Below are 11,726 nucleotides of genomic sequence, written 5' to 3'. Positions count from 1 at the left end.
GGGCTGTCCAGGCACCTGCTCACCCAAATGCCCTGAACTCAACTTGAGAATCGCTACTGCCATTCCTGCAGAAAGTCCCCGCTGTCCGAATGCGGATACCGGCTGTCCTTCCTGCGAACATTTACACCGTACGAGGAGTGCGTTCGCTGCACTTAATGGAAATGGGTGCGTTTGTGCTATGCGGCAGCTGGACCCAGCCCAGGCCCAGGCGCTTCAGATGTCGAGTGACAAAGGAGCGCCTCCATACGGAAGAGACAGAAGAGAACAACACCCTGCAGCTGCTAGAAATCGGGTGGAAGGAGGTACTTGCACCCCGCAGGCAAGCTTCACATCTACGTGCAAAGGGCCTGGCACCACAGGGGCTCCAGCGGAGGCAATTTCGGAAGACATGAGGATTCAGCCCGGAGTGGTCTGGGGATTCGGGGGGGAGGGGGCAATGGGCAGCCATGCGTACGGAGTTCGGGGACCCCACTCTCAGTGCTGGCCGGCCTCCCGTATCCGGCACGCAACTGCAGTGATAAGTGCTGCCCCCTTGCCGCTGCCATCCTCAGACTGGAGGAAGGTCACCGCGCACTTGGGCGAAAGCTGTTTCACTGTTTCGTGCATCACCGTAGAGAAGCTGCAGAGAGAGGAACATGAGACGGTCAGCGGACCTCCTCCTTTCCTTCCTCATCCTGTTCCCCCTGCCTTTGGGCACTGAGCTTTGTCTGGCATTTGAGCTTCCATTTTTCGTCCTCAACCTTGCAACACAAATGCCAATGATCCTCAGTTTAACAGTTTATAGAAATATTTCTGGGTCTGCCTTGGAGATTTATTCCCAAATATCTGAGGAAACGGCAATTAAATAAGTGTACCCCTCGTAATGGCAAACCTTCTGCCATCATGCTACAGGATGGTGCCTGAGGCATAATGTCAGGCTCCACTGTGCAGGAAGATGCTTGCAAAAATGTAAAGGGTGCCTCCATGCAAATGGGGGAAAGCTCTGGGCCAGTCTGTGCAGCGGAAAGCCACATGGATCTATTCTACCCTCCCCCACTCTTTCTACCTCCAATCTCATGCAGGAGCTGCTTTAAGCCAGAGTTTCTCAACCTTGGCAACTTTAAGAAGCGTGGACTTCAACTCCCAGAATTCCCCAGCCAGCATTCTGGGCCCTGAAGTCCACATACAGTATGCTGGCTGGGGAATTCTGGGAGGGAGGTGGTCCACAAATCTTAAAGATGCCAAGGTTGAGAAACTCTGCTTTAGGCCATCAAACCCCACCTCCCCGCCCCAAGGGAAAGAAGCCCAAGCAATGGAACCTACTGAGGATGGAGTTTGTAGAGGGTCCCATCCACGCCGACAGTGACCTCAAGGAAGCCCAATCCCCGGTTCTCCCGGATCTTGTCCACCACTGCTGCCACTCCTGCCCCACACAGCTGAGCAGCGCGTCGCGCAATCACAGTGCACACCTCCTTCACAATGATGCTGTCATCGCACGTGCTCTCCAGGCCAAGGTGCTGGAGGATGGAGCGGACCTGCAGCAGTGCCAGGCGATCACTGGGGGCACAAAAAGGGGCACACAGGCTTAGGAACCGTGTGAGGAGAAGGTGGGGAAGGTCTTGTCCATTCTGCTGGAATGGACCTGGCCTGATATAGTAAGGAAGATGACCTTGATGGCGATATGCAGGAATTGTTACCTAGGTAAAAGGGGCTGAAACATTCTTTAAGTCCAGAAAAGCAAGATAACATTTGGAGGAGGCTCAGACAGACACCTCCCTACTTCACAGGAGTAGAAGGGGGAGGAGGGCTGGCACAATCAGACTTGCAAGATTCTGTTTTTATACCCCATCTCAATAAAAGTAGTCTCAGCTGTCTGGTGGAGTTGATTCCAGCAGGCTCTGACCTACCTGGTGGGGTCAGGGTCCTCCCATCATTATTCTGGGAGGGTGCGGTCCAAGGACACAAAACAGCTACTGAGTTTAGAAGAACCCTCTCTTGCCCTGGCTTCAATTAGGGTCGCAACGCAAACAAGTTCTGAGCTTCTGTCCAACATGGAGCTCAATGGAAATTCCAAGGGGGGGCTAAGCCAAGAGGAATCTAAGTTACTTCACATTTTCCCATTCATTTCTGGTGGTTCTGAAAGTTCTGAAAATCAGAAGCCAATAATATTTTATTGCCAATTCACCTGCCCCTTTTTTCAAAAAAATCCTCCTCTGAGTTTCTGCCTGATTAATGACTTCTTCTTTCTCCAGAAACTAAACTGATTAATGCTCCTGGGGAGGGGGAGGGAGAGGGGGAGGGAGGAGAGAGGGAGAGGGAGGAGAGAGGGGGGAGGGGGAGGGAGGAGAGAGAGGGAGAGGGGGAGGGGGAGGGAGGAGAGAGAGAGGGAGAGGGGGAGGGAGGAGAGAGGGAGAGGGGGAGGGGGAGGGGGAGGGAGGAGAGAGAGGGAGAGGGAGAGGGGGAGGGAGGAGAGAGAGGGAGAGGGGGAGGGAGGAGAGAGAGGGAGAGGGGGAGGGGGAGGGAGAGGGAGGAGAGAGGGGGGAGGGGGAGGGGAGGGAGAGGGAGGGAGGGAGGGAGAGAGAGAGAGAGAGGAAGAGTCAGTTATGTACCTGTAATCATCTTTCTGCATGTTTGTTTTGCCCAAAGAATATAAAGCTAGAGAGAAAGAAAATCACACTGTCTTTTTCCATCTCACACTGGAAGAAGAAAACAGCAAGAAGAATTGTGTGTGTCCATCGTGTGACTCAAATGCTACATAACACACAGAGAAGGGAAAGAAACTACACTCGGCTAGGGCTCTGCTACAATCCCACTGCAACGTTAGGACCAGAATGCAGCTGCTATCATGGAAATGCTGCACCAACCTTCTCCAGCCCAGCTGGATCAGATGTTATTGAATTTGTAGTCCTGGAGAGAACCTTGTGGTGGGAAAGGCTGCAGAAGGGGAAGTAAACCTGGCCATTAGGAGGCGGGAGTCATACTTGAGGAGGAAGCTGAACAATCCTTTTGCCCATCCCGTCCCATAATAAACAAGAGTAAGCAAGTCTTGGCACTCAGGAGAGTCCAAGCAAGGTCCAAGAAGGGACGAGGCCGGCCATTTCCACCTCCCTCTTCTCCTGCTTAGGGTCAATGTAGATTCTTGGCCCCAGAGATGGGGAGTCTCTGCTGTCCTCCTCCTTCTCCCTACCAGCAAGTCCTGTTCAGATCTGACCTGACCTCACCTCTCAATCTGAGACAGGAACTTAGTCTTAAAGATCCCCTTCGTCTTCAGCGGTTCAGAGATTCTCCCACGGAAGAGCAGTCCTCGCTTGGTGAAATCAATCAGGATATTGCGGACAATTTCGCCCAGGTACATCCCGCTGATCATCTTCTCAAATCTGAAATGTTGGGAGGGAGGATAAGGTTGTGAGCAAGGACCACTAAAAACTAACCCAGAGGAGGGTTCATACAACATGCTAAACTTGGGTTGATGAAACCTCAACAACACATAATGCCCAAATAAACCACATTATAGCCTAGCATAAGACCCAGTTTCTACAACATGCTTCAACAAGGGCTGGGTCCCCCCATACGTGGAACCAGACAATCTAATCCCATTTCAGCATAATCTAGGTGTGTTGTGGGAATCCTGCAGGACATGTCCAGGTAGATCAGGGGTTGTGGATCCCCTCACTCATACACACCTACGTCTTTGTGCCTGCTAAGCCTGAAGGCGCATGAAAGTGTCCCCCCAGGTTCACCCACCGTTGCTTCCCCGGGTTGAGGGAGTTCTCGTCCACAGCAGCATCAAACTCCGTCCAGAAATCATCCAAGCAGCCATTGTCGCCAAAGGCGCCCCACTCCATATTGACGCACATCCTGCCCTTGTCCCCAGCCACCACCTCCACATTTCTCAGCTCCTCCATGTAGCAGGCATTGGTGCCAGTTCCTGGAAATGCAACAGGGGGAAGATCTTAGAGACCCAAGAAACACCCTCTGCTTTTTGGAGAGGGAGAAGACAGAAAAGGTGACATGGACCACAGGACCAAGCATGCAAATGTGAGAGCGAGGCGGATATAAAACTTCGTTGCCAACCACCACCACCGCCACCGAAACCTCTACTCCTACAAATGAAAACTGCAGGCACACAGCAGCTCGGCAAGAAGCCAGGCCCCTTTGCCCTCAGAAGCTAGGCCAGATCAGGAAACAGACACCACAAGAAACGCAAGACCTCTAGTTTACTGGTATAGGATCTAATAACAACATCTTGAAAGCCTGGCCCACCTAGAGCGCAATGCCCGACCACATTTCCCCTTCACTCCCTCTTATGCCAAATGAGATACTCTTGAGTTTCTTTCCACACTTCCCTGTTTTCCTGGGCTAAGCTCATGCTAATGGTTGCCACATATTTTCTCCAAGGTCATCTCTGTACTCCACTGCATATGGCCACTAAGTAGTACTGGACTGATCCAGAAGGATGGACTCCTTACGGTATTTTCTATTTTATAAAATATAATTCCATTTTAAAACATGGACCTATTTTTGTTTCTTTAGATTGCCAAGGTTTCCTTTGTTGTATGAAGTTTACTATTCCACTCACACAACACATCCCAACAACATGGTTTAAGAGAGTCTACTGGTCCTTGGAGGAAGGAAGAAATTAGGGTGTTTTGGATAGAAGACACCTGTCACAGCATCTTCAGCCTAGCCTTCCGTCAGGCAAATGTACCACAAAGTTCAGAGTTCTTAGAGAGTTGGGTTTTATTGTTTTGTTTACTAATTTAATTATCAATAAGTTGCTAAACAAGATGACTATGAAGCCTACAGACCTCTGAACTCAGGAGCCAGAGCACCACCTCCAATAGCGACAGAGGGCCTTGGGACTCTACTCAGCTTCTCACCCTCCAGCCCTCTTCACCCAAACATTAGGACCAAACATATCTGCAGCTGCTTGGCTTCATTCATGAAGAGGGTGGCCACAGATGATGTTCTTGGCATGGAAGAGGACTCTTTTTCAAGGGCAGAATTCCCTAAACCACTTAAAATGCTGCTTTGAGAAGCAAGGTTTGGATCTTACCAACAATGAGCCCCACTTCACAAAGAGGGTCTTCATACCCACAAGTCATCATGGTGCCCACCGTATCATTCACCAAGGCTACCACATCCAGTTCAAACTCCTAAGAAAAAGAAAGAAAAAAAGACTTGATCTCCAACATTTGCTGCGAGGGAACAGGAAACCACCCCAATGTAAAAAGAAATTAGAGATCAGAATTAGCCCGCCTCAGTCCAACTTAAGAAAAATCCAAAACTTTTGGCTTTGTATCAAGTCAAGATGGATCAATTTTTTAATTAGTGACGCCTATCTCAGAGATATACCTCTCTTCTGTGGATGGCCTCCTTCAGCAGGCCCACAACATCTTCTCCTTCACAACCAGAAGCACTAAACCCCTTGGTCCACTGCAGGAGAATGCCCTGAGAGAGAGAGAGATGAAAACTAAGGACAAGAGGCAGGGAACTGGGGACCCAGGAATCAGCTCCCATCTCGGAGTCATCCAGTAACACTCTTCACCTGTGTGGGCTCATTTTAAGCAACTAGCTCAAATCTATCCAGTTTATTTTTAAAAACACGAATGCTCTAGACACCTACAAATTTAAGAAACAAACAAACAAAGCAAAGTTACTTGTTTCTAGATATTTTCAACCAATACTGCCAGAAGACAGAGCACGTGGCTTCCAAACTGCTAATTAAACGTGTGGGTGGAGTGTAAGGCTCTGCACTGGCCCCTTCCCACCACGATCAGCAAAATGACCCAGAATTCAATATGAAAGATAGCTGCTGCTTCTTTTGCTGCAGATGCGGCTTCTATGAATGCCTAGCCACAAGATTTCCAGCTCAGGATGTCAGAAACAAAGAGGGCCAGGAGAATCCTTTCTCTGTCGTAAAACAGTTTTAAAGGCAAACTTTCAGCAGCAATGCATTGGTGCTACCTGCAAAAAAAGGGGGGGGGAGGGGGAAAAAAGAAAAAAAAGGCTTTTGTCCTCAAAGGACCAGCCATTAGGAACAGAACCAGCCATCTCTGAGGAGCAGTAGAGGACCAAGCTAGGGACAACTGTCCCACAGACTTCACTGGTTGACCCAGCATAGCCCCTGCACCTCTCAAAGGATGGTCTTTCAGCTCATCCACACATGCCTTCACCCCCTTGGAAATTTACCCTCTTCTAACCCTAACCCTGAGGGGAGACGTGATAGCCATCTTCCAATACATGAAGGGTTGCCACAGGGAAGAGGGTGTCAATTTATTCTCCATAGCACCTGAGGGTAGGACAAGAATTCACCCTCTTGGAAATTCAAATGAACAAGATTTATTACTAGAAGCCAGCATGGGTTTGTTAAGAACAGGTCATGCCAAATAATCTTATTGTACTCTTTGATAAAGTGATTAAATTAGTGGACTAAGGAAATGCCATGGATTTAGATTTCAGCAAGGCATTTGATAAAGTAGACCCCAGCTTACTTCTTGATAGAATAACGTGGGATAGACAGCACCACCACCAGGTGGATTTGCAGTTGGCTGACCAACCACACTCAGTGTGTGGTCCTTAATGGAACTACATCTGTGGGGAAGGAAGTATGCAGTAGGGTACCTCAAGGTCCTGTCTTGGGCCCAGGGCTTTCCAACATCTCCATAAATGGCCTAGATGAGGGGACGGAAGGGGCACTCATCAAATCTGCGGATGACCCAAAGCTGCGGGGAATTGCTCACACTTCAGAAGATAGACCCAAGATTCAGAAGGATCTTGCCAGACTTGAGCACTGGGCCCTATCCAACAAGATGTAGTTCAATGGTGAGAAATGTAAGGTCCTGCACTTAGGCGGGAAAAACCAGATGCGCAAGTACAAGATAGGCAGTACCTGGCTCAACAGTAGTGCTTATGAGAGGGATCTGGGTGTCCTGGTGGACCACCGTCTAAGAATGAGCCAGCAGTGTGCTGCAGCTGCCAAAAAACTCAACGCAGTCCTGGGCTGCATCAACAGAAGGATAGTATCAAGATCACTGGAAGTGACAGTACCGCTCTATACCACACTGGTGAGGCTACACTTGGAATAGAGCATCCAGTTCTGGTCACCACAATACGAAAAAGATGCCGAGGCCCTAGAAAGAGTGCAGAGAAGAGCAGCAAAGATGATAAGGAGTCTGGAGGCTAAATCCTATGAAGAACAGCTAAAGAAACTAGGTATGTTTAGCTGAACGAAGAGAAGACCGAGGGGAGACATGATGGCAGTCTTCCCATACTTGAAGGGCTGCCACAGGGAAGAGGGCATCTACTTATTCTCCATGGCACCTGAGGGTAGGACAAGGAGCAATGGGTGGAAGCTCGTCAGAGGGAGATCCAACCTGGAAACAAGGAGGAATTTCCTGACAGTGAGAGCTATCAAGCAGTGGAACAGCTGGCCTCCCGGAGTTGTGGGTGCTCCATCGCTGGAGGTTTTCAAGAAAAGTTTGGACAACCACTTGTCTGAGATGGTATGAGGAGGACTCCTGCCTTGGGCAGGCGGTTGGACTAGAAGACCTCCAAGGTCCCTTCCAACCCTATGATTCTACGATTCATCCTGTGTGTCTCAGCACTGGGTTACTTAAGTTTTTGGAAACACGTAGTACACAAGGTAAATGAAAAATGTTCATTCTGAAAACCAGCACTCAGGGCCATATCTCCCTCCCTGCTCCCAACAGCCACTTTTTGACCTGTTATCCAATCACCCTCAGGAATCCAAGGTTTGCCTCACACTAATCAATGGCTAGTTGACCAAGCCATCTTGGCTGGGTTCAGATATTGTACTGAAATACAAACCAAACAGCAATCCCCCAGATGGCTCCTTCCCTGCTGGTTTTTAGGAAAGCTATGAAAAAAAATGGTTATTCCAGCAGACCTCGGGGGCGGGGACATTGTGGTCTTATTATTCCCCCTGGCAGTGGGGGAATGGTCAGTCCACTTCACTGATTAACATTCCCGGTGCTTTACTTGCCAGCTGCAATGTTGTGGATGCATTTTGCTTTAGCTGCATGACTGCTTTCTAACCCCACTCAGACGCCTTGGGCTGCCCAGCATAGTTCGCAGTTGGAGCAGCCTCTAAGCCCAGCAACAGAAGACGCCCAGTTTGGAAGCAGCAGGGAGGAGGCTTACCTCATCAAGGCTCTTTTGCTGACAAGGGAAGGAGAAGGTAAATCCCAGAGGAAGCGAAGCCCCCTTCATCCCCATGTATTCCAAGAAGTCCGAAATGCAGTGGACAATGTGATCAAAGAGCTGCAAGAAGAAACAAGGGGTGGAGCTGCTAACCTTAGTTAAAGCCAAGCTGCAGCTGGGATGGCGGTCCAGCATGCCCCATCCCATGTGGTGGAGGAGGACGACCACGCCTGAACAGAGGGGACAGAAGGACCTCTGGAAGGACCCCAACAGCTCCCATCTTGACATCTGAAACCACAGAGCCCACCTCCAAACCCAGCTCCCTCCAGCCCAGCATGCTCCGGGCATTCAAGGCTACAGATCCGATCATTCCCAGGCACCACTGCCCGTGCAGGCTGGGTCAATAGGAGCCTGGGAAGGACCCCATTAGGGATGGTGCCTGCACTGCCTGCTGTGTCAACGGAGCCTCCGGGCCATTCTGGCTGGAAGGAATGCTGGAATGCTTCCCTTCCTCAAGGAAGCACCATGAGTGCTTCCAGAGCCAGCCCCACAGAAAGACCCTCAGTGGCCCAGAGAGAGCCCTGGAAGTGGCCTGGATTAAACAATAAGGTGGCTTGATGTGGGGGGGTGGAGGAGCTGAACTCTATTCACAGTAAAATGCCACACGTGTCACTGCAGCTTCCCTTCCTTCGGGATGGAGATTCAGTGAAAAGGCAACCCAGGGGCCTCTCCATCCCTAGATTGCAGGAGATGAGGTTCCCGTTGTCCTGAGTTAGAACAGCTGCTATACTGAAAGGTAGGATATCTGCTGCTCCTCTCCTAAAATCTTTCCACCCCTGAGTAAGCAAATGGTGGTGAAAAAGGTTTGGCAACTTTAAGGTGTGTGGACTTCAACTTCCAGAATTCCCCCACCAGCCAGTGTTCTAGAGTAAAGCTTGCAAAGGAATGTGTCCCTGTCCAATACTTCTTCACAAGGGAAGGCAGGCAGCATTTTCCAGAAGAAAGCCACCATGGCAGGGGTAAAATAGCAGTGCAAGTCTTCTTCTCAAAACCATCAAAGTGCCTGACGTACAATTAAGCAACTCTATCGTGACTTCTATGACACCCCCCACGGCTGCCCCTGGCGGTGGGGCTCCTACCCCTCCGGTCTGCAAGCTGCCCCAGAGGCCTCTAAGCCACAACGCCAGGGGACCCTCCACCTGCAAGGAAGGCCTCTCCGCCCACTGAAGCCCCTCCCACTTTTCCAAGGGCCACTTACCTCCTCCCCTGTCCCTTGCATGATATCCTCTGTAATGGAGTAGATCTTGTTGTGCATCTCCACGCTGCGCCGCATCCCATTCCGTATGCGCACCAGAAGCACGCGGAAGTTGGTGCCCCCGAGGTCCAAGGCCAGGAAGTCTCCTTTTTCTAGAACCAAAGTCCAGCTGCCTTTACAACCACCGCTGCTCCACTCAGGAGAACTCCTATGCCTCCTTCTACAGAGCCCCAGAAGCTCTCACAAAGCTGGAGGAGGTCCCAATGGGATCTCCTTGGGCCTCCTCCTCCACAGTGATGCCTTCCAGATGCGTTGGCGGCAGCAGCGCCTTGCAGAACGCCGGAGGATGGCACCTGGTGATGTTGCTGGGAATGACGCATTTGGAAGGCACCAGGCTGGGGGAGATTTCAAAGAAAGAGCATTGGCCTGCCCTCCCACAAGGGTCTCCCTGAGCAGGTTGCTCCAGGCTGGGGGATCGTGAGCAAAACCATTAGGTGGCAAGTGAGGAAGCCCCCTCCCTCCCATGCAAAGGCCAGAGGGCAACCGAGGGCTAAGCACAAACACCCCAGAGGCAGGCTTCAACAGAGGTCAATGGAGGGGACTGCCCCAGGTGGTCCTTTGAGGGGATAAACAAATCCATTCCAAAGAAACAATCCACAAGAAAATCCCCAGCAAGAGCAGAAGAGCAGACATCCAGGAAGCCACGTTCAGAGAAAGGGAACGGCTTCGGCGCCTCCCAGAGGCACTCTGGGGCTGCCTTCTCACTTGTTCATCAGGGTAACCAACAATCCAGTAGCTGGGCACATGCACCAGGCTAAGCCTGGTTTGGGCGAGGGCCTTTGTGGTTTACTAGGTGGGCGCCTGGGCATGCAGGTGACATCAGTGCACCTTTGCCTCACTGTGGAAGTTATGTGTATTCTGTAACTTGCACCAGGTTGCCCAATCGTGGCTGTACCACCCACCAGCTCCAACCCAGCCATACCCTCTGGGGCTTCCTTACCTGTCCCATCAGGAGTGGCACACACATAGGTGGGCAACATCTTCACGGTGGCCTTGGCATGCGTCTTTTGGGCCAGGCCCAACTTCATCTCTTGCCGCATCCTCCTCTTCACCTCCAGCAGCTGCTGGGGGCTGAGCTGCAGAGGGCTGAGGATCTCCTGGCGGACCTTACTCTGGGCGGCCAGCCGCTTCACCACCGCAGTCACCATGGCGGCTCCCTTGCCGCTCCCATCTTCTGACCGAACGAATCGGATTTCGCAGTCCGGCAGGAGGCGACGCACCACCTTGTGAAGGCGGCGGGCAAAACTGAGCAGGGCAAAGATGGAGAATAGGGCTGTTATAGACAGAGTCCCCTGCAGAAATCTGTCTTTGCTACCAGCTGAATCAAGGGAGGAGGTTTTGATACCGTTAAGACAGCAGGTGCTCAGAGATACAGGGCCCCATTTCAGTCTTGCACACCCATTTAAAGGTAGATAGCCACCTCTTTGGAGAAGCACCCTTGGAGGCCCCTTTCATTCCACCTTCTGCAGCAGGTGAACAGGACCAGACACCTGAAGGGCTAAGCCCAGCCTACAGACTCAAGGCAAGTCGCCAAAGGAGGACCTAGAAATTCAGACATCTGACTTCTGGTCACCATTCTTCTTCCAGCAGCATCTTGGAAGGCAGCAGGATCAGGGTGATGCTGCTGACTCTTAACTGTGGACTGAGGCCTCTGAACCTTCTTCTCTTTAACAGTAAAAACAGCAAATCCTGTGGTCCCTAAGTTTACCTAAGATTGTGAGATATGGATGTGACATCCACACAAACTGTGCGTATTTGTGTGTGTATTTCTGCAGGTTAGCATACGGGTTACCCCCACATGGCCGGACTCCATAATGCTTGATGGGACAGCAGTTGGGCCCTGTCTCTTGGGGCCCCAACGAGATTTCCATGGGTGATCCTTTCCCTGCGGAGAAGCCCGTGTACCAGAAGCCCCTGGTACGCTGCGTGCACACAGGGTCTCTGAACTCAGTAGCTGAACTGAAGATCAACAGTGCCTACAGCGTGTCAGGGCAGAACCCGGGCCCTTCCCCAAGGCAGAGAATTTCCCAAGGGACCAGGGCATCATGCCATTAGCAGCAAAAGAAACCCTACTTCACCCCACTGGCAACTCTCACATTTCCAACACCGGCCAAAGACTTTCAGAAGGACCACAAACCAACAACTTCCTTGTTTGACAACACTTTTCCACCGCAAGAGTTGCCCCAAACAGCAGGATCACAGCAGGGAGGAAGCCCTACTAGAGATCCAGATAGTAAGCAGCAACAAGGGCCCACAACAGCACGTCAAC

General features: G+C 51.1%; 1 protein-coding gene across 3 annotated transcripts in view; it reads right to left on the bottom strand.

Moving 5' to 3' along the window:
• Window positions 1-435: 435 nt before the first annotated feature.
• The window catches only part of LOC134502603 (hexokinase-2-like), a 32,505-nt gene continuing 21,214 nt past the window's right edge, over window positions 436-11,726 (bottom strand). The window contains exons 10-18 of one of the 3 annotated variants that reach the window (XM_063311014.1): window positions 10,398-10,702; window positions 9,401-9,549; window positions 8,143-8,262; window positions 5,335-5,430; window positions 5,036-5,135; window positions 3,724-3,907; window positions 3,201-3,356; window positions 1,303-1,536; window positions 436-619 (exon numbers count right to left, since the gene is read on the bottom strand). In XM_063311014.1, the coding sequence (XP_063167084.1) occupies window positions 475-619; window positions 1,303-1,536; window positions 3,201-3,356; window positions 3,724-3,907; window positions 5,036-5,135; window positions 5,335-5,430; window positions 8,143-8,262; window positions 9,401-9,549; window positions 10,398-10,702 (1,489 nt within the window). In that variant the 3' untranslated portion in view covers window positions 436-474. Of the gene's footprint in view, window positions 620-1,302; window positions 1,537-3,200; window positions 3,357-3,723; window positions 3,908-5,035; window positions 5,136-5,334; window positions 5,431-8,142; window positions 8,263-9,400; window positions 9,550-10,397; window positions 10,703-11,726 lie in introns of those variants that run through there. The other 2 variants (XM_063311016.1, XM_063311015.1) reach the window with 2 other exon arrangements.

Source organism: Candoia aspera, chromosome 9 (genome assembly GCF_035149785.1).
Source record: "Candoia aspera isolate rCanAsp1 chromosome 9, rCanAsp1.hap2, whole genome shotgun sequence".
Classification (NCBI taxonomy): domain Eukaryota; kingdom Metazoa; phylum Chordata; class Lepidosauria; order Squamata; family Boidae; genus Candoia; species Candoia aspera.
Note: the sequence above shows the minus strand (reverse complement) of the source record. Positions and strands in the feature narration are given on the sequence as shown.